Here is a 20,168-nt window from a genome sequence, read left to right as displayed (position 1 = left end):
TGGACAGTAGTGTTAATAATGCTGCTTTTGCAAGCTTTGCTACAATGAAGACAACAAGAGGAGGAAGGAAATGATTTTTTATTATTCATCAGCATTATGAATCCTTGGGCTGAATGCAAAATGTATGAGGATGCAGGAAGAAAGCTCAGTATAAGCTTAATTGAGTATCATGAGAGGGTTATGTTTGGGAGATTAACACTGAGGCTTAATTGTGTAATTAAACATGTGAAATGCACAACTCTCTTCTCTCTGTGTGTGTCAGAGTTTTCTGAAAGTGATCCTTGGCGGAGTCTCAGGCTGGAGGATGAGGGTGCACGTGGTTTTGATGTCCTCTGAGGAAGACACGCTGAGATGGAAGCTCAGCAGGATCTAGACAGAGAGGGAGGAGAGGGTGAGGAGGGGAGGATAAAGGGAGCCAGGGAGGAAGGATGAGGGAGGAGGTGATGGCAGCATGAAGAGAAGGAAGAGAGCAAATGTTAAGAAGGATCACAGTTATGCTGTATTCAGCAGCAGCAGTGCTGGAGAGTAACTAAGCAGGCCATACATGTACTCAAGTACTGTGCTCAAGTACAACTTTGGGGAGTATTTCCATTTTAAGCTAACTGATACTTACTCTGATATAATTCAGAGCAAAAAATGTTTTTTTTTTACCCCACTTGTTTACATCTATAGTTACTATTAGTTATTTTACAGTTACAAATGCAGTTACAAATTTTGTATTAAAAATATATAAAAGGCCAGTGATTCCCAAAAATTGTGTGATCATGTGATTGTGTAAAAACTGTGATCCCTTTGCAATAAAGCCCAGAGTCTAAGAGTCTTGTCGGGGCTTCTTGTCAAATTTCAGATGTCTATGAGTTGTTCCACAACAAAGAGATTCTCCCTCTAAACTTCTCACATGGTTTCATTTAAAGGTCCAGTGTGTACAATTTATGAAGATGTATTGGCAGAATATGGCAGAAGTGGAATATGATATGTAGAAGTCAGTTTTGATTTTTAAGAAAATAAGAATCACTGTGTTTTCGTTATCTTAAAATGAGCCATTTTTAACTGGTTCTTGTTGCCTTTGCTGGTTGGGTTGGTTAGATTTAGGCATGAGGATGGACCAATCAGAGGCAGAGTATGGCAGGTCAAATAGGGTAACTGTAACCCTGTGTAGCCTGCAACTGTCTTTTTTCAAGATAAAACTGCACATTGTAGAGTGGACTTTTATTGTATCCAGTCCAAGGCACACCTGTACAGTAATCAGGCTGTTTAATCAGCATCTCTATATGCCACACCTGTCAGGTAGGTGGATTAAGTTGGCAAAGGAAGTGTGCAACACAGATTTTAGCACATTTATGAACAAAATTTGAGAGAAATTCAGTTTTGTGTGCATAGAACAAGTCTCAGGATAAATAAGAGCAAAAACAAAAGTGTTGCTTTTGTGAAGCTCAGTGTAAGTTCAATCAGGAGGACTATCTTTATACCTCCTTCATCCCTAACTGTCTTTCTCTCTTCATCTCTCTTTACCCACTTATTCTCAATCAGCAGTCCATGGGCGTTCACTCTTTAAGTCAACCAACCCAATTTAGCCACAATCTCCAACAGCCAATCATGTAATTATGTCAAAACTTTAATTCTGTTCTCCCCTCTGTCGCTTTCAGCTGTCATTTCTGCACAGAATTGTTGCAACCCTCCTTCACTCCACTCTCCTCCAGTTCTTCTAATCCAGTACCCAGTGTGGGCTCATCAGAGGTCCAGATCTTCAACCATCCCCTCACCACCACCACCAGTGTCTAGACTCCACTGGGGGGTTTTCTTTACTGATCACGGCTTCACATCATCTCACTGCTTCAGACACTGCAATGGCTACTCGAATAATTGATTTTTCTATAAAGTTTTGTTTATAAAGTTTAAATGACCTTGCTCCTCTCTAGATTTAGAGATTTTCTGTCATTTTATCTTCCAGCCAGATCACTAAGGTCCTCCACCACTTTCTTTTAAATGATCCTTAAGTGGCCCATAAAAGTACCACTGAGAGTCTCTTTTGTTTTTATGCTCCTACACTGTTGAATTCACTGCCTGTAGATATTAGTCTGGTGAGCACTCCCTGTAATTTGAGAAGTAATTTGAAGACCTAGCTTTTAAATTTGGCTTTTAATTTGGAGCAATGCTAAACCTTTATATAAATTCCTGGTGGTTTTTTTTTAATTCTACTGACTTTTACTTATTGATTTTTAACATTTTATTGTTCTATCATTGTAATTTTCAGTATTGCAATTTTTTTTTGTGCAGCACTTTGGACTGCATGTGTGTTGAGATGCTGCGTAAATAAAGATGAGTTGAATTGCTAGATTTACTTGAGAAAAGGATCAGAGTACCTCTTCCACCACTGCTCAGCAGACACTGGTTAAGCTTCTCTGATCTTCTGTCTTTCCCTCCTAATATCTCAACACCAGCCTTTCCAACTATTTTTTCTCTTCCTGTATCATATCCTTCCTCTCTGACCGCCAGCCTCATCCTCCCTCTCTTGTCTGTCATCACTCACATGCATGAGCAGGAGTTGCATCTCGTTCTCAGCAATCCTCCTACCAACACACTGCCTCGCGCCGAACCCGAACGCCAGAGAGCGAAACCCTGTCCCCTCCCCTTTCTGTCCATCCTCTCTGCTGCTGCCCCACCGGCTGGGGTCAAAGCGCTGTGGGTCCTCAAACACCTCTGCACTCCTTCCAAGGGGGTAAAGACAGGCCTGGACCATCGCCTGAGGGGAGAGTTGATGTCCAGTAAATATACTGAAGTTAACTCAGTACTGAATGTACTTGAAAATACAAGTAAATACTCACCCCAGCAGGTATGTGATAATTCTGAAGAACAATGTCCTTGATTGGATATCGCTGCACTGTAGTTCCCACCGGGTATAACCTGACTCAACCAAAAACAACACACATACACCCACACACACAAAGAGATCCACGTTGTCTAATGCTCCTTGTGACTTATGACTCACTCTCAGCTCAGGATTACCGGTAATCAATTCTCATTTCAGGTATTTGAGGAGTGCACCTGTTGATTGCAATGGGAACACACTGTTAGATAGCTGTTCCCAACCTCAGAGCATGATACTCTATTGACGTGCAGGAGATTTTTGTCTACTCAGATAAAACCTGTTTTCACAGCACAGGGGATGTTTCTGCCTCAGGTGAAAGGAAGTCGTATGAAGTGTAGCTTACACACTTGTTCTAGGGTTTTCAACTGTATCACACAGTCTGGATCAGCTGATTGATCAGTTGTCATGGAGATGGTCCAGTTGAGATGGATGGATGGAGATCACAGAACCAACGTTAGGATAAATGAGCAATGACTGAAAGTTCTGGAGAAGTTAGTAAGTAATCATTAGTTAATAATCCTACTGTGCTCACATGTCAAAAGATCCACTTCCATGACAACTAAGGAAATGCCATCCACTGATGAAGAGGGTTGAAAGCTAAAAAAAAATTGACAAATTCATTATTTTTGATTATATTGTGATTGTGTGACGCAAATTCCTAAATGCAGTTATGTGTAATTTCATTACAACATAGAGAAAGACATTCTCAGGTATTCAATCACTGTATGCATGTATGCACAAATCAAACTAAACAATATTTCAGCACGTGACACAGGGTGGTTTCTGAGTGCCTGGCCACAAAACAAATGTGCCATCCACAATATGCATGACAGGAACTTGTGCTTTGCAGGAACTTGGAGGAAACAGGGAACATACACAATGCAAGGATGGTGTAAAGTGAGCGTGAGTGTGTACAGGTTACCAACACATTAAAATTTCCCAGGATTGGTTTATCAGACTCTACACAGATTAATGTGTCTTGAATATTATGTACCTGAGAATCTCCTTGATTGTGCCTTTTAATAGTGGCGCCCCCTGCAGGGCTTTTTGAGGGTCGCCACCGGCCTGAGCCCATGACGCCCTCACCTGCTGCCTCACCCTCTCCTGCATCTCCGGGTTACGACCCAGCTCAAACAGAGCAAACTGCAGGGGCACTGCTGTCTGCAGATGGGATGGGATGAGAGGTGACACAAAATCAGTCAGGGTGAGGTTTACAAATGCACAAGGAAGACAAACACACACACAGAGACACACACACCGTGTCAACCCCTCCAGCCATCAGCTCAGTGATGTTAGCTTTGATGAGATCCAAAGATAGTTGCCCTTTCTCCATGAGTTGGCCTAAGACCCCAGTGTACTGGCCTCCACCTGCTCCAGCCTCAGACCCTCGACCCTGAGAGGACGACAGGCGCTGGTACCCCCTCTGGATTCTTGCCTCAGCTGGAGGAGGGCAGAACAAGAGGACAGGTGAGATGGGAGTAGTGAAGGGGAGTACTGAAAGAGAGTTACATAAACCAGATATCTAGGTGTTATGATCCATTATAGGCTTGTAGCTCTTCCCACCATGGCTGAAGATGTGGTCCCATGCACTGGCATGCTGGGTCCACAGAGAAGCACCAATACGGAGCAGCAGCCGAGGGGGCAGGTAGAGGAGAGGAGGGGTGGTTGCCAGCATTCGCTCCACAGCCCAGATGAACTTCTGGGACTCCAGAGATGGAGACGAGGAGAAGAGGCCAATACGCTCCCCGTAGATCACATGACAGCTGGCTGCATGGTCAGGAGAGTGTATAGGTGGGTGAGCATAAGAGAGAGTTTCAAGGTGAGAATACAAACACTCAGAGAATTTAAAAATATCAAGGCTAAAATAAGAAAAAGTACAAAGGGATAGTTCAGATTATTTGATGTGAGGTTTTCTGAGGTATTTAGCCCTACTGTAGAGGGTGGTCAACACGTTCACACTGGAGAAGTAGAAGAGTCCCAGTACAGGAAGCTAAGCAAAGTACTGCTGTAGACAGGGTCAGCAGCAAAGTGTATTTTAGAAACCTAAAAAAGGTCCACTTTAAAAAAAAATCACTTGTCATTTGGAATATTTTCATGGCTTTACTTTGCTGTCACAGCTTTTTCTAATGGGAAACTGTCACCAAATATCACTCTCTCAAAACCAACCAGACTAATTTAGAGAGATGCTGTTCCACCACTGCCTCAATCACTTAGTTTATTTATGTTATTGTTTCACTTCTGTATTTTAAAAGAATAGTTTGGATTCACCAAAGTCACACAGTAACACAAACTGACAGATCAGGGCAACATCAAACCAGCAACTCCAGTCTTCTGCAAGGTAAAATTTATGATTTTATAGTATATAATGGCGGTTTCCTGTTGGAAAAGGCTGTCTAAAGGCAAAGTAAAGTGGTGAAAATATTCATAATATAGCAACACTACTGAAACACTATTGGATGGTAAGCCATTTTTAAGTGGTTAGAATACGTTCTATTGTAAATCTGCATCTGCTATAGGTAACACACAATCAATAAGTGCCTCATACAACCTCACCTCAAATAATCTGAACTGTCCTTTTCAACTAATAACGATTTAACTGAGCAATGAACTTCTGGTTGACAGGTTTTTAAGTAGATTATAAATCTTCTTGACTCATATGTCCATGTTTAAATTTAAGCTTTGAAGGATTACCAGCAGAAAAATAATCCAAAAACCTTTTTTTTTTTTTAACTTAGTTACCATAAAATGCAGACATTTCTCTCTCTGACAGTAAGAAAATATTCTGTACTTTTCAAATTCAGCTCCACAGAAACACAAGAGCTCATATTATGCCTCAGAGGAACTGTCTCTCCTCCACAAGACATCCATCACCTATCAGACCTGCTTATGTTTTATATTAACCACACATCACTGGTTGGAACAGAGTGGGTCCTGGGTGGGCTATTCCTATCCCAGCTTAGCACCTGGCTCTCGTGTGTTGTGGTCCATTAAGAGCAAACCAGCATGACTCAAAGTCATCAGCTTTCTATCCATCACACACACACACATGCACGCCGATGCATATAAGTGTACAGCACAGTGAGTCACACAAGCATTCACACTTGTGAATGTGGCATGTTGCAGATAGGCACATGAAAGCAGCAGACCTGGTGAAAGAATGCTGCAGCTTTGATCATCATGGTGGTATTTCTAATTTTAAAGGTGCATGCTCTCCCTGACCTCCTACATCTATCATGTGTTAACGACAGATATGCCTCGTGTTAAAATGAGGATTGGTTCTCATACAAGGCGTGGATATTAACAGAATGAGCAGAAGCAGTGAGATATTAGCAGGGGGGAGTATTTTTTTCTTGCAGATTGTATAATTCCTCTGACGTCATAGCCTGCATCAGCATTTGTGACTCAACCCAAAGAGCTGATGTTTTTTGGGTGAATGAAAACCTGTCGAAAGAGTGAGGTGACATTAATCCACTCCCTCCCCTTCCACAGGACTTCAAGGTCGATCATTACTGGATGAAAAGGAGACGTGACAGTTAAGGGGTGGGAGACACCCATCCTTTAACACCACTCTCCCCTCATTTCCTGGATATATAGAGAGCCATTTTGTAGCCTCAGTGTAAATAAAACAAGAGTTCATATACTTTTTAACTGAAGAGTCACACATAAGAATACACAATGACCTCCGACCTTCCAGTGCGAAGCGGAAGAGATCAGGACTGGGATCCATGGTCACAGTGCGTTTCCCCTCCTCGCCTCTTCCCTCCCTCTCTACTCTCGCCTGCAGCATTCGACAGAAATCCCTCGCCACCTCATCAAGCAGGGGGAGAAAGCGCTTCACGGCTGCACTCATCATCACTTCCTTGTTGAGCAGCAGACGGTCAGCTCGCCATTCCTCACCGTTCCTGTGGAGAACAGATTTGGAGTATTTCAGGCATCACAGTCGACATGTTTCATTTCTGCTCAGTCACTGTGAAGCAAGGAAACTGGGTCTCATGTGCCGTTCCTGCACAGTAGCCTCCCTATTCATCTTTGTTTTCCCTGAACCCTAAAAAAATAACTGCAAACAGGTCTGCTCTGTGATGCCAAACCTCTACCCGGTTTTACCTTCAGCTTAACCATCCAGTTACTTCTGTGATGCCAACCATAAAGGACCGTCAAATGGAATATGAGACGTACAAGGACATAAAAGTTTCCCCACCCTGCCAATTAGAAGCAAGACACCCAGACAGAAGAGACATTTCGAATCTCTGTGTGGTCTTTTTGTGTTCCTTTTTTAGTTGTTTTGTGTCCTCTTGTAGTTATTTTGTATCTCACTGTAGTTGTTTTACATCGCTTTGTGGTCATTTTTGTCTCTTTGTAGCCATTTTGAGAGATTTTTTGGTTGTTTTCTTTCTTTGTGGCTGTTGTGCGTGTCTTTTTAGTTGTTTTTTGAGTGAGTGTCTTTGTGGTCATTTAGCACCTCTTTATATTTTGCAGAGGATGTCAGGTTGAAAACAAATAGTTGATTTGAAAAGGGCAATCCACCAATTCTACGCACAAAGACAATTTTGTTCATCATGAGTACTACTTAGCTTGTGAAAACAGTTGCTTTGTTCTCAGTGCCTCCTGAGATCTTTCTAAAGTCTGACAATTAACCCTGATGAGATCACTGAGGCTGTTTAACAAGAAGGGGATGTGGAGTTTGAAAGAAGTAAACACTGACCAGGCAGGGAGGGTCAAAAGAAATGATGCTGTCATTGGAGATGTAGGATCCAGTGTCTGACGTGTAGTAGGGATGGATTAAAAGTCATTATATCTCTTCCTCTGCTGTTCTGATTTGGGCTGTTCTTTCTTTTAAATCTCCTCTCATCATGTGAGTCTCTCAGTTTAATGGAAATGCAATACTAAATCACTTTGAAATAAACCATGTGTAGGAAAATGTCAGAATTTGGCATCAGGTAGAATACAACAATGCATGTAATCCCTCACTGTGATGAATGGGCAGAGAGCAACACAGTTTTTACTGGAATTGGCTGATTTTCTACAAACAAAAACCAAATGAATAATTTGAAACATGCTACAACCACATCAATATCATATATATAGAAAGTACAATAAAGTAGAGTTTTGATGTTTACTTTCCACAACTGATTTAATGACACCCCAAAAATGAGATGTGATTACATCCACACAGACAGAAAAAAACTTGTTTCCATCACTTAAGGGGACATTGAATTGACTTGCTAATAATTCCCCAGAGACTTGTCCTAATCCTTAATCATAATCTTAATCATAACCACCTGCTACTACATGCCTCAACCTGACAACAAATCAAGTTCTTAACTCTAAAATTACATTATGGGGACTTGTACTTTGTCCCCAAAAGGACAAAACTGATTTACAGTTTATCAGTACAACACTAGTAATAATACACCTGCATACACACAGGTGTGGCACTGACTTGAGGAAGACTCCCTTGCTGTGCTGACGTGTCTCTCTGTGTGTCGCCCACGGCTGCAGGGTCATCCGTCGGGGGTGGAGGCCCTCTGAGCGGAATAGCTCACCAATGTCAGACGGCAACATGATGTTCACACTGCTTTGGGTGCCCACATACTCCCTTCATATGCACACGCACGCGCACACACACACACACACACACACACACATACACACACACACACACACACACACACACACACACACAGACACAGACACACACATACACACACACACACACACAGACACACACACACAAAGGCTATGAACTCATATGCACTACTGCTCTGTTAACACATTGGAAAACCTTAATGATCAACACTTAAGTTCACAAAAAAAACAGAAATATACAAGTTTTTTTCAATTCAAGTTGATTAAACTTAAAATGTCTATTATTTCTTTGCAGAACACCTCAGAACTTATAAACATGAGTTCTTCTAACTTGAAGTCTTTTGACTTGAAATGATGTGTTGAATGTAATGTAAGTTTATTTCACAAGAAAAGTTGAATAAACACAAAATTACCTCAACTTCAACTCAAATTCAGTCAACTTAAAATTTTAAGGCAACCTAAATTTTGAAGCTAAAGAAGTGGTTTTACGGTGCTCCTAATTCTTGCAACAGTGCCAAACATGAGAGGATAAATGTCTCCCAGTTTGCACTTTGGCTGCTCTCAAATATTTGAAATATTTTTAAGACATGTATGCTCATAATATCATCCCTCCTGTTACCTGTAGATGGGACCGAGGGCGCTGAAGGTCCTCTCCATGTGCTTGTGTAGCTGCCGAAAACGATCTTCTCTCCAGAACTTCACTAGGTTGACCCAGCCGTTTCTCCCCGTGTGAGGGATCTCCTCAAAGCTCCTCACCTGTCCGTCCACACCCCTCTTTCTGACTCCTGCACTCTCATGTCCTTTCCTCCCCTCTAACTTTCCATCCACCACCGTCCCTGCTGCAGTCACGCAAAGAGCTCGCTGTGGCGGCGTGACTCCACAGAGCAGATTTCTGGACCCACAGGTGCCCTGTGCTCTGATGCTCCTCATGGTCCAGCCGTCTCATCCAGAGTTGTGGCACCCCTCGCCGTCGTCCCTGCAGGAAAGATGATTTTCCCCCTCCATCCCCAACCTCATAACCTTGACTGTCCTCTATTGCTCGGATGGACTGATAGTAGACGATGATTTATGGATGTGAAGATCAGAGTTCAAGAGAATCACAACAGAGTCCAAATGTTAGACTGATCTAAAACACACTAACACCATGTAAAGGCCATAAAAGAAAGAGTCCAGCTGAAAAGATGTTACACTCGAACGTGTGTTTATTACAATCTTTCTTTTACAGCTAAAAAACTGTCCTATCTATAGTTTGTAGGGTTTCTGCTTCCTGTTATATAAAAACATTTGATTAGCAAACATGAGAATATTTACACACCAGTATCAACTCAATGAAAACAAAAAAGTCATCACAAGTAACTAATAGTTTACAGGTTTTTTCAGTGGCTAACAAGCATTTTTCAAAACTCTCCATGTAGTCTGCATTACAACATACACCTTGGCCAAACAGTAAAACATGGCTCATATACATTACAGTTACAATTTGGCTCATATATACACATGTGGTACAGATCAGAGATTATTTATAAAATAAACAGTCAAAAACAAAATGAATTTCCCACTTAATCATACATAAAAATTAGTATATTAAATGTTATTTCATCACTTGTGTGAATGTGTGATGAAACGTGAACGTGTTGCCCTGAGGTTCCTTACTTGTGTATAGATCAGTTGGATCTATATCATTTACAGAGATGTGACAGCCCTGTAAGAAGAAACTAGCTACAATAGCTTATAATACACAATATCATAATATTATAACAACATTATAAAATAATAATAATTAGAATTAGAATAAAACAAAATGAGGATCTGAATGGGGTGAAACTATGATAAACCCTCTGACAGAAAATGTGAAAACATAATTTGAATGCCTTTAACAAAATTACATGTTTCAACTGATAATGTTTTAATTATACTGATAATATAACACCTCATTTGGGATAAGAACAATTTGAGTCATTACTTTATTAATCAATATCATTACTGTACCATCGGCTGAAACAAAATGTAACACCACTTGTGAGTTAAGTAGAAGTACTGTACTTAAGGTACTTGAAGTTTTTTTTTTAATTTAACTTTATACTTCTACTCCACTGCATCTGAAGGGCACATGTTGGACTTTTAACTTCACTACATTTGTCTGTCAGCTTTAGTTACTTGTTACAGATTACAAATACCACTTCTGTCAAGTAAAAATGACATTAAAGAAACATGCTATTAGTTGAAATACTTCTCTGACAACATCACTACAGCAAAATATTGTTATATTGTTATTGTTATTATTGTTTGTTCTTTTTACATGAGTTAGACTTTATATTAATCGATTATTTTTAGGATAGCAGGCCTAGCTTTACATTGACATACAACTAACTTTTATTAACAACTGATCAACTTAAACTGCAGAAATCATTGTTGCTTGTTTTTGTCCTGTTGAGGAGAGGGTGGGGAAACAAGTCGCTTCAACCATAGACGTCATATTTAATAGGATTTCAACCTATTTAATACATCATCTATCGCTCTGACTCACTATTTGTATTGCAGTACTCATTTTTGAGTGCATGTGGTATATTGCCACTATATACTGGACCAGGAAGATACAGAGGTGAGACTGTTAATACTGTGAGCTAAATTAGATAGAGAAGGAAATTTATTTATATTCATATTTGAAGACGTTCATGTTCCTGATTTAGGTTTGATGAGATGGAAAATGTAGTTTTCATTGAATACTTTTCTGATAATGTTTGGTTTGTTGTAAGGTAATGTGTCTGAATAATCCAATGAGGAATGGGTCATACAAATGATCCCACATGAAAATAAAATATTCATTCATTCATTCATTCAATACTGTACAGGGGCACCGCCAGAAATCCTGGGCCCCCTGAAAGATTAGATAGATAATACTATTAAAATAATATTGATAGTCCTCAAAGGGCCCCCTGTCAGGCCCGGGCCCTTAGAATCGTCCTAACTTTTCCCCCCCTGGCGGCGCCCCTGATACTGTAACAGGGACGATTGGAATGATGTACATTAAAGCGACGTGTATCTATTTTAAAGGAAGATGTTAAAGCACAGTTTGTGTGAGCAGCAATCATGTATGGTGTTTTTTTTTCCCCTGCTGTTTCCCTGCATTAATTTTAAAAACTAAAACAATCAGAAGGCAGTGGACTGATCATCTCTGTGATCACATATTGATCACATGGCTTTACAAGAGTCCCTCCTTGCTCGTGTAAGAGTGGACGTCTTGCTGTATTTCTTGTCAGTGAGCGCCGCCGTGTTGAAGCTCAGGCCTTGGAAGGCGCTCAGCAGGTTGAAGCCGCTGTCCTTGGCTTTGGTTTCAGGATGAATGATCTTCGACAGCTCATGGGGAAGTGACACTTTCCCACCAACAGACCTCAGGTGGTTTGTATCCTTCGGGCTCTAATTGCGGAGGAAAAGCAAAAGAAGAATAGAAATCAAACACTGAACATGTGACCAAAACTAATAACTTGATGATCTAAAGTAGTATTTGTCTATATTACTAATGCAATATTAAGTCAACATACAGTATATGGATAACAAACAGCAATACACTTGAAGTACAAGCCTAGTCTTTTGTTTTTGAAGGTTTGACAAAGTCAAGGAGCCTCGAAAAAATAAGTGCATACCTCCACAAAAGCACAAAAGTGAGTACACCCCTAGGTGAGAATGTCCAAGTTGGGCTCAATTAGCCATTTTCCCTCCCCAGGGTCATTTGACTCATTAGTGTTACAAGGTCTCAGATATGAATGGGGAGCAGGTGTGTTAAATTTTGTGTTATCGCTCTCACACTCTCTCATACTGGTCACTGGCCAGACAAAATATTGAGTCTTTGGGCCCAATTTGGACATTTTCACCTAGGGGTGTACTCACTTTTGTTGCCAGCGGTTTAGACATTAATGGCTGTGTGTTGAGTTATTTTGAGGGGACAGTAAATTTATACTGTTATACAAGCTGTACACTGACTACTTTACATTGTATCAAAGTGTAATTTCTTCAGTGTTGTCCCATGAAAAGATATAATTAAATATTTGCAGAAATGTGAGGGGTGTACTCACTTTTGTGAGATACTGTACATGTAAGACAAACTGCCTGAAGATGCCAATTATTGGAATCCTTGTCATCCATTAAGTCATTATGTATACCTTGAAGTGTATAATACTGCTTATACCATGATTGCTTGCTAAAGAAAAAAAATGAAGTCCATTACTTTAAATTTTCATGCATTTTGCAATCAAAAATATTAGTTTTTTCACAAGCCACAACTCCCAGAACTAACTTTCCCTGAGGTTTGACTCATTGCCATCCCATGAGGTTCTTATGCAAAATGGAAACGTTGCTTCCTACACCAGTAAATAGGTCGAACCTGATACAACTAGACGACAGGAGATATTAATAGTCCACTCAGCTCACACAAACCCTTGGCTTAACCATGAACCAGAAAGCTAACATTAAGCCAGTAAGATTCAAATTCACAACACTGCGTACAGTTGACAAACCATAAATATAATTTGACAGTAAGTATAACAACGTACTGGATGTTAGCTCATTGACATGTTGCAATGAATTGTACGCATAGGCTTTGACTGAGTCTTGAATGGTTACTCATTTTAGGGCATTAATTTATAAGTGACTAGACTGTTTCACTGGAACTAGTCTATGTAGTAGGAGTCCATTATTAATGGGCAGCTTGCACCCAATCAGAATCTAGTATTCACCAAGACCATGGAATAAAGGATATTGTTCAAGGCTGAATGGTTGAATACACAGTTTTACGTTAATCAGTCTGCATTTGCTGTAACATCTTATAACATGGTGAAAATAGCATTGCAGTTTGCAGGACAGTTAGAAGTTGATATATGCACAAGTAAATTTGTCTGAAATCTGTTTAAAAATTACTTTCAAACAAGAAATGAATAAGTCTAGAGAACAATTTCACAACAAAGTCAGTGTGGAAAAATACAGATGAATAGTGTATCAGAGTCATTCAGATATGTTATGTAACAAATTTGGCGACGCTTGAATAAGCTTGGCTGTTTTGCAGAAAATCCACAGACCTCAGACAGCTGATATTTTCTCCTGAAATGAGCTCTCATAGCTGCTCTCTCTGCGTTCTTCTGAGCGTTCATCGCTTCCCGCAGCTTTCTGTAAACACAGCAGACAAAACACAAATACACCTGACATATTGCAGGCTGAATTTAATCAAAGCAATATCCCTGCCATGGCACAGGTGACTTAAATTAACTTGATTCATTTCAGCTGCCTGCTCTAATGAAAGAAAATGGAAGCTGCTGCAGACAGCAGCATTACAAAAATGTCTCTTTTGGAAACAATGAGAATCCAAGGCGTGTGTTGGTTTCATTGCCATGAAGGTTTTCACCAGATTTCAATTCATTCAGTAGGTGAGTCTGACATTATTTCTTTCTCAGAATTCACATGCAAACAAAAGTCAGTTTTTCCATTTTCAGTTATGAAAATCAACTTGTTAACATTGTTTTTAAGGATTGCTTGTTTAAGACAAATTAATACGTTACTGTACAGATTAAGATTTTACATAAAAAAACATATCATACAAAACTAAAATGCTGCTTACACATTCATGAACCAACAATGCTAACTTAATAGTACGATATAAAATAGTAACCGTCCACACTGACCATTTTCCTATGCACTTGAAATGGCCAACAAATTATTGAATTAATACACCAAACAAATAGGGGGCTGCATATCACCAAAGTAAGCTGCTAATGTAGCTAATTAGCCCAGTTAGCCATGCAGCTAACTAGTGGTCCAATTAGCTGACTTGTGTCTGTCTTATCTGGTTGTGTCTCAAAGGGAACACCAGACCTACAAAAGATCTCCCCTAATCAAGTGTTTTTACAGTGTTGTCACATTATAAAACATAATTAGTTTGTACAGTACACACAGTGAAGAAACAAGACATACAAATCTTGCAGAACTTTCACAGTTCTTGGGTTCCCTTGTAGACACGACCCTTTGGTCTGCTGGGACGAGGACATTTTCAGGCCTCAGGCCAAGGGGACCCAACAGGGAATGCTGGGAAGGAGCAGCACTGGGACGAGCACCAGGACAGAGCTCAGCAGCCTCCCAGTGAACATGGACAAACCAGGGCCAAACACAGCCTCCAAGACCAATGACAGGAAATACAGATGATTTGAACAGTGTGTAGAGCCATCTAAGGCTGTGGGGGGTTTTTTTGTTTTGTTTTGTTTTTTTTGTACCAAACCAGAGTAGGTGATTGTTGGAACAGAGGAAAGATAAACCATGATGGTTCTGATGAATTTTGTTTTGTTTCTTTCTTTCTTTTTTTACAATGAGTTAACAAGGTTTGCCAAAGGAGAGAAACTGGGATTCAGAATGTTGTACAGTTCTGTTTAATATGGAAAATAGGTGAATAAAATGGCATTTTTGAAATTTTGTGAGTTTGATTTGTTTATTAGACTAAAAAAAAAAAGGTTGGAGCTAGCTGGTTAACATGCTAACTACAGTAGTTGCATGTTGTGTTTTTACATTATGTGTCTACTCGCCTCTCTTTCTCCAGGTCTGCCTGGTATGAGCGCATGACTGACGGGTCTTTGGCCTGTGGGGTACGGAGAGGAGGGGTCTTTCCCAGCCTGTTGCATCCTCCTCTTCCTCCCCCTCCTCTGCCCCTCTTGTTCCTGCGTTTGGCACACAGCTTCCTCTCCTTCACCCTCGACACGCAGCTGGTAAGCTTCCTGATGGGCGTCCTCAGCGACTTCTTCACTCTCACCACAGACTCCATGATGCACCAGAGCTCTCAGGACGGGAGGAAACAATCACGACGCTACTTCTCTGACAGATGATGGGCGAGTATGGAGGGGATTTCTCCTTCGCTCATGTTGTGTTGTTCTGACAGGATAAAGTCAGGACACACAATGTCACATCTGATGGCTGCAATAACTCAGTTTGAGACACACCAAGGACAAGGATGGTGTTCAGACAAGGCTTAGACACACAGACTTAGTAAACACACTCTCTCACTCACACCTACTTACTAAGATTACATAGTGTCAGAGTTATCTAGAGCAGTGGTTCTCAACACCACAAAATCTCAAAATCGTTGTGGAGAATTAAATAAAATATTGTTGCAAGCAGCGCAGAATAATTTAATGACATTCAACATAAGGCACTTAAAGGAGTAATATGTAACAGCTGCAGGTCCAAGAATGAGCACTGCTGTCCAAATAGCAAGTTGGAACAATAAACAGTATATTAAATAAGTTGAAATCCTAGTGAACATACTGTCTATGGTGGAAGTCGGTTGTTTATAATTTAACATTTTAATTTGACAAAAACAAGCGATGACGAGCCCTCCACTGTAAGTTGATGAGCTGTTTATAACTGTCAGTAGTCCGTCAATGTGAAATTAAGCCCATGAAAACAACAGTCTGAAAATACACACTTTGGAGCTGGAGTTCAGCAACTGCTTAACCTGCTTTTAACTTTTAAACATCTAATCCTTCTAAAAGATTATTACTGATTTCTTACGACTGACAGCTCTAATTAACTTGAAATGGGAAAACAATAACTCTGGTTACAGGGTGGAATAGAAATTTCAAAGTTTGACACTGCAGCTGTAGTGTCGTTGTTAGAGACGCCAGTATTTCAACTTAGCATGTTTCCTTCATCTCTGCTGACATATCACAGCCATTTTATGATTCATTACACTAAATATATCACAGTAAAGATATGTAAAATATAGTTACCAACATAAACCACCATGTTCTGAACACACAAACACTAATAAAAATCAACATTTGCATTTTCTACCATAAAATAACAAACTATTCAGTCTGAAAAGTATGATGGTAATGAGGGCCATATTTTAGACTGAGGGATGTTTTTTTTACGATGCATTGCTTTTACCCATGATACAATTCACCTTAGAATAGATTTTATTGAGTGTGTTTGTAAGAGTCAAAGTGTGCATGCACGTACGTTCTGATTGGTCACAGACACACACAAACACTCTTTTTGTTAGAAGTGAAACTCACTGTGAAGCATCCTTTCAATACTATCGTCCACATCTGTGAAGCCTGAGGGCAGCGGAGACTGTTGATGTTTTTAAAAGCCAATTCAAGACCCACCTTTTTAGTATGGATTTTATTTAAACTTTTTTCATTTATTTATTTCCCTGTTTATTTATACATTTTAGTCTATTTGCTGTTAGTTGACATATCATTTTATTTTATATATTTATTATTATTAACTTAACTTATTTTTATTATCTGAATTGTTTTCCTTTTAACACTTAACCTTTTATTCACCTTTTATCCAGTGTTAAGAGTTTTATTTATTAAATTATTTTATTTATTTGCCTTATCTTTTCTTTTGAGTTTTTATCCTGCTTCTGATGTTTCTTCACTTATGATAGTGTTTTTAATAACTGCTCTTCTCATTTTAGTTATTTATTTAATTACAAAGTCATTGCTGTGGGTGTGTGTGTGGGTGGATAGGGAAGAAAGTATTGTTTCATTGTATGAAGCTCTTTGTGTTACTCAACTCAACTCAGCTTTATTTATAGCACCTCTCATACATACATGCAGGCCAAAGTGCTTCACATAGCAAAATTAAAACAACAGACAGGAAACCAATGAAAGTACACAAGGAATAATACGAACAAAAAACAATAAAATGTTTTTTAAAATGAAAAGTGAAAAATTAAGTAAAAGGAATACTAAGGAATAAAATTGTATAAAAAAACAACAACAATTGAAGCCTGAAGGTTTTAACATTACTCATAATTAAAAGCCAGATTAAAAAGATACCAACATTTAGATTTTGCTTGTATGAAAAGTGCTACACAAATTAAGTCTGACTGATTGTAAAACTAATTTTCATTTTGGTGCTTTTCTGCCATCATCTCATGCTTAACCAAACAGCCATAGCCAGTTTTGCTATCTATCACATGGAACGACTATGGAGCAATGGCTTCCCGGAAAAAGTATTCCAGCTCAAGACTCAGGCGAACAGGAAACTGGACAGGAACCGGAGACAGTGTCTTAAGATGAGTCATCTGAAAGTCTGACAGGAGCACCAACAGCCGAGAAATGCAAGGTGCTGGTGTTTCTAACAGAGCCCTGAGCTCCCACCAAGTTCAGAAACATAACCCTGACTGTCTGCAATCTGGACTTTTTGTGGGGGGTCATAAACACAAACCTGATTATTGTGCGCAGTCGCAGCTCCAAAAGGTTGAGAACCACTGATCTAGAGGGAAGAGAAGCACTAAGAAAGAAAGATGCAAACCACACAGGACTAAAACAAATGATAAATGTCATCTTGTTAACTTGGGTTCATCCAGTCCACAGTTTTCTTACCTTTACAAGTGGCCACAGTTGGCCGAAGGCTCACAGCATAAAATCCTGTAAAGCTCCAGCCAGATGGCCTCCACCACAGCCAGACAATCCTCCAAAGATTTAGAACAAACCAGAGAAAACAAAGAAGAAAAAAACAGAAGTCTCTTCGCAACACGTTGTGTCTGTGCTCCTCGGGCCTCACAGGGAAAATGACTGTTTTCTGGTCCAAGTTTCAGCCTCTGCTCCTTCTGCTTCCCTCCTTCAGTCTAGCTACATTCTTAAAAACACCCCCCCAACTCTCCTATACAGATTACCACTTAAAGGACTTAATGAGGGGAATCTTGTTAGCCGCGGCAGGGAATGCACTCAATGACTCACGTGTTTGTGATGAAGATTTAGAGACTGTAGCTGATGTCATGTTGAGTGGCACATGCTGACATCGGTCTCATACGTGCTCCTAAAATACTGCATTGTCTGCATTTTGTTGATTTGTTTAGGAGCAGTAGAGCAATAAAATTGGGAAGATGTGGGATAAAAATGACAAAGGAGGTAGCAGGTACTGGTCTGCAACTCAGATGTATCTCAAGAATTAACTTCCAACACCTTTTCACTTTCTCACAAGAACACATTCATCAGCATTTGGTTCACTGGATATTCAGGGATGGAGAGATGAGGACAGATTTGGAGAGAGGAAATGAAACAAAGAGACACCTGGACGGAGAGAGTCTGGCAGTCTGGCCTGAGACAGCAGCAGTGTCTGAGTCACAGAGAGATAAGAGAAAAGTATTGATTACTGGACCAACCTGCACCAAAAAAACTGCCCAAAAAGTCAAAGATGAAATGAGTGAGGTCAATAACGCTTCCCAATTCCTCCACCAAACCAAAACATGTCAATGCTGCGGCTTGGTCAAAGATAAAGAGGACATATTTTTGTATTTACTCATTTAAATGACAAAAGAGGCAGGACAAAAATGTAGAAAAGAAATAATAGCTTACCAGATTTCTACTTTAGGTAGGTCAACACACTAAAAGGATCAGATATATTTTATTTTAAAGGCCTGGTGTGTAAGATTTATGGGGATTTCATGGAATAAGATAGGAATATGGCAGAAATTGGAATATAATATTCATAGTTTTCACGAGTGTAAAATCACCTGAAAATAAAAATCATGTTTTCATTAGAATCTTTCTTATAATGAGCTGTTTATATCTACACAAGGGAGGATCCTTTTCCATGGAGGCCATCGTGTTGCACCTCCATCTTTTTACAGTAGCCCAGAATGAACAAACAAAACACTGGTAGGTGTTTGCAACCTACAAGCTTCCAGCTAGATGCCACAAAATCCTACACACTGGTCCGTTGATCAAAACTTGAAAAATAAGACGTAAGAAGTTAAACAACTTTCTGTTGCATGTTGAGCAAATAACCTCAGGCCCTGACTATCATTAATGTAAGAATAAAATACTGCTAATTGTGTTTCATTTAGGAGCTTTTGTGTTCTCTTTTAGTTACCATTTTTAATCCTTATATATATGTGGTTTTTTTTCTACTAATCCATTGTTTTTTTCCTTTGTTTTTCATTGGTTGTTACAACAGTTTACAGACAGCCAACGTGTCTGTAATCACAGAGACAAACTGACAAATAAGTGAATCCTAAAGTATTACACAGAATTTTACTTTAAGACCATCTACTCAACATTAGTACCATATAAACATTCAATAAATGGTTCATAACACAGTATAATGTCGTTCAGAGCAGACATATGGACATTTTAACTGTACATAAGTGTATTAATGTACAGCAATGTCAACATTAATAACTTATGATACACCTTACCAGTCGTTATCTGTTTATACACCAGCCTCTATGGATGCCCACAATAGGAGTCGACAAAACATTAATCGACACATCAATCAGCTTAGCTACATTATAGTGTGTATAAAATGTTTACGTCATCTTGATAGATGAGCTAAGAAAAGTTAGGCTTGGGTTGTGGTGGATGCTTGTCATTTGCTGAAGTTAGCAGACTCCATTTTTAAACTAACATTAACTAGTATTACACACTGTTGGCACTATCAGTCACGTGACATGCACGGTGACCTGGAGGCCACAAATAATGGGCCAGCATGGCGGCTCACATTGGACTCGAGATGCAGCACAAGCCACTAAAATTTCCCTCTGCTTCAAGCCACGGATATTCGGATTAAAACAAAGATATGAAAACAAACTACAGGTTTTGGGCACCTGTGATCCATATACAACACCCATCGCTGTATTTGAGTCACAAAAGTTGCTGCCAGAGCTCCACTTCAGCGATGTGTAGATCTATCTTGTGAAGAATCCCTCACCTTACACTGC

At 39.7% G+C, this 20,168-nt stretch overlaps 2 protein-coding genes across 3 annotated transcripts; both read right to left on the bottom strand.

The window, feature by feature from the left end:
* Positions 1-113: 113 nt before the first annotated feature.
* cyp11c1 (cytochrome P450, family 11, subfamily C, polypeptide 1) lies at positions 114-9,411 on the bottom strand. Its single transcript, XM_084726744.1, has 9 exons — positions 9,075-9,411; positions 8,310-8,465; positions 6,557-6,771; positions 4,433-4,636; positions 4,128-4,309; positions 3,864-4,030; positions 2,826-2,904; positions 2,531-2,743; positions 114-369 (listed from the first exon to the last, which is right to left on the bottom strand). The coding sequence occupies exons 1-9, from the start codon at positions 9,383-9,385 to the stop codon at positions 259-261; spliced, it is 1,638 nt and encodes a 545-aa protein (XP_084582870.1). The 5' UTR covers positions 9,386-9,411; the 3' UTR covers positions 114-258.
* Positions 9,412-10,795: 1,384 nt separating this feature from the next.
* LOC146321532 (complexin-3-like) lies at positions 10,796-18,352 on the bottom strand. Of its 2 annotated transcripts, XM_084726741.1 has the most exons (5): positions 17,830-18,352; positions 17,672-17,719; positions 15,019-15,361; positions 13,528-13,615; positions 10,796-11,872 (listed from the first exon to the last, which is right to left on the bottom strand). In XM_084726741.1, exons 3-5 carry the CDS (start codon positions 15,252-15,254, stop codon positions 11,648-11,650), a joined length of 549 nt encoding a protein of 182 aa, XP_084582867.1. In that variant the 5' UTR covers positions 15,255-15,361; positions 17,672-17,719; positions 17,830-18,352; the 3' UTR covers positions 10,796-11,647. The 2 variants fall into 2 exon arrangements, with proteins under 2 accessions (XP_084582867.1, XP_084582866.1); XM_084726740.1 differs by lacking the exon at positions 17,672-17,719 and having other exon boundaries at positions 17,830-18,351.
* Positions 18,353-20,168: the final 1,816 nt, after the last annotated feature.

Source organism: Lutjanus erythropterus, chromosome 9 (assembly GCF_056507025.1).
Source record: "Lutjanus erythropterus isolate fLutEry1 chromosome 9, fLutEry1.hap2, whole genome shotgun sequence".
In the NCBI taxonomy this organism is placed as follows: domain Eukaryota; kingdom Metazoa; phylum Chordata; class Actinopteri; order Lutjaniformes; family Lutjanidae; genus Lutjanus; species Lutjanus erythropterus.
This window is presented reverse-complemented; position numbering and strand designations above follow the sequence as displayed.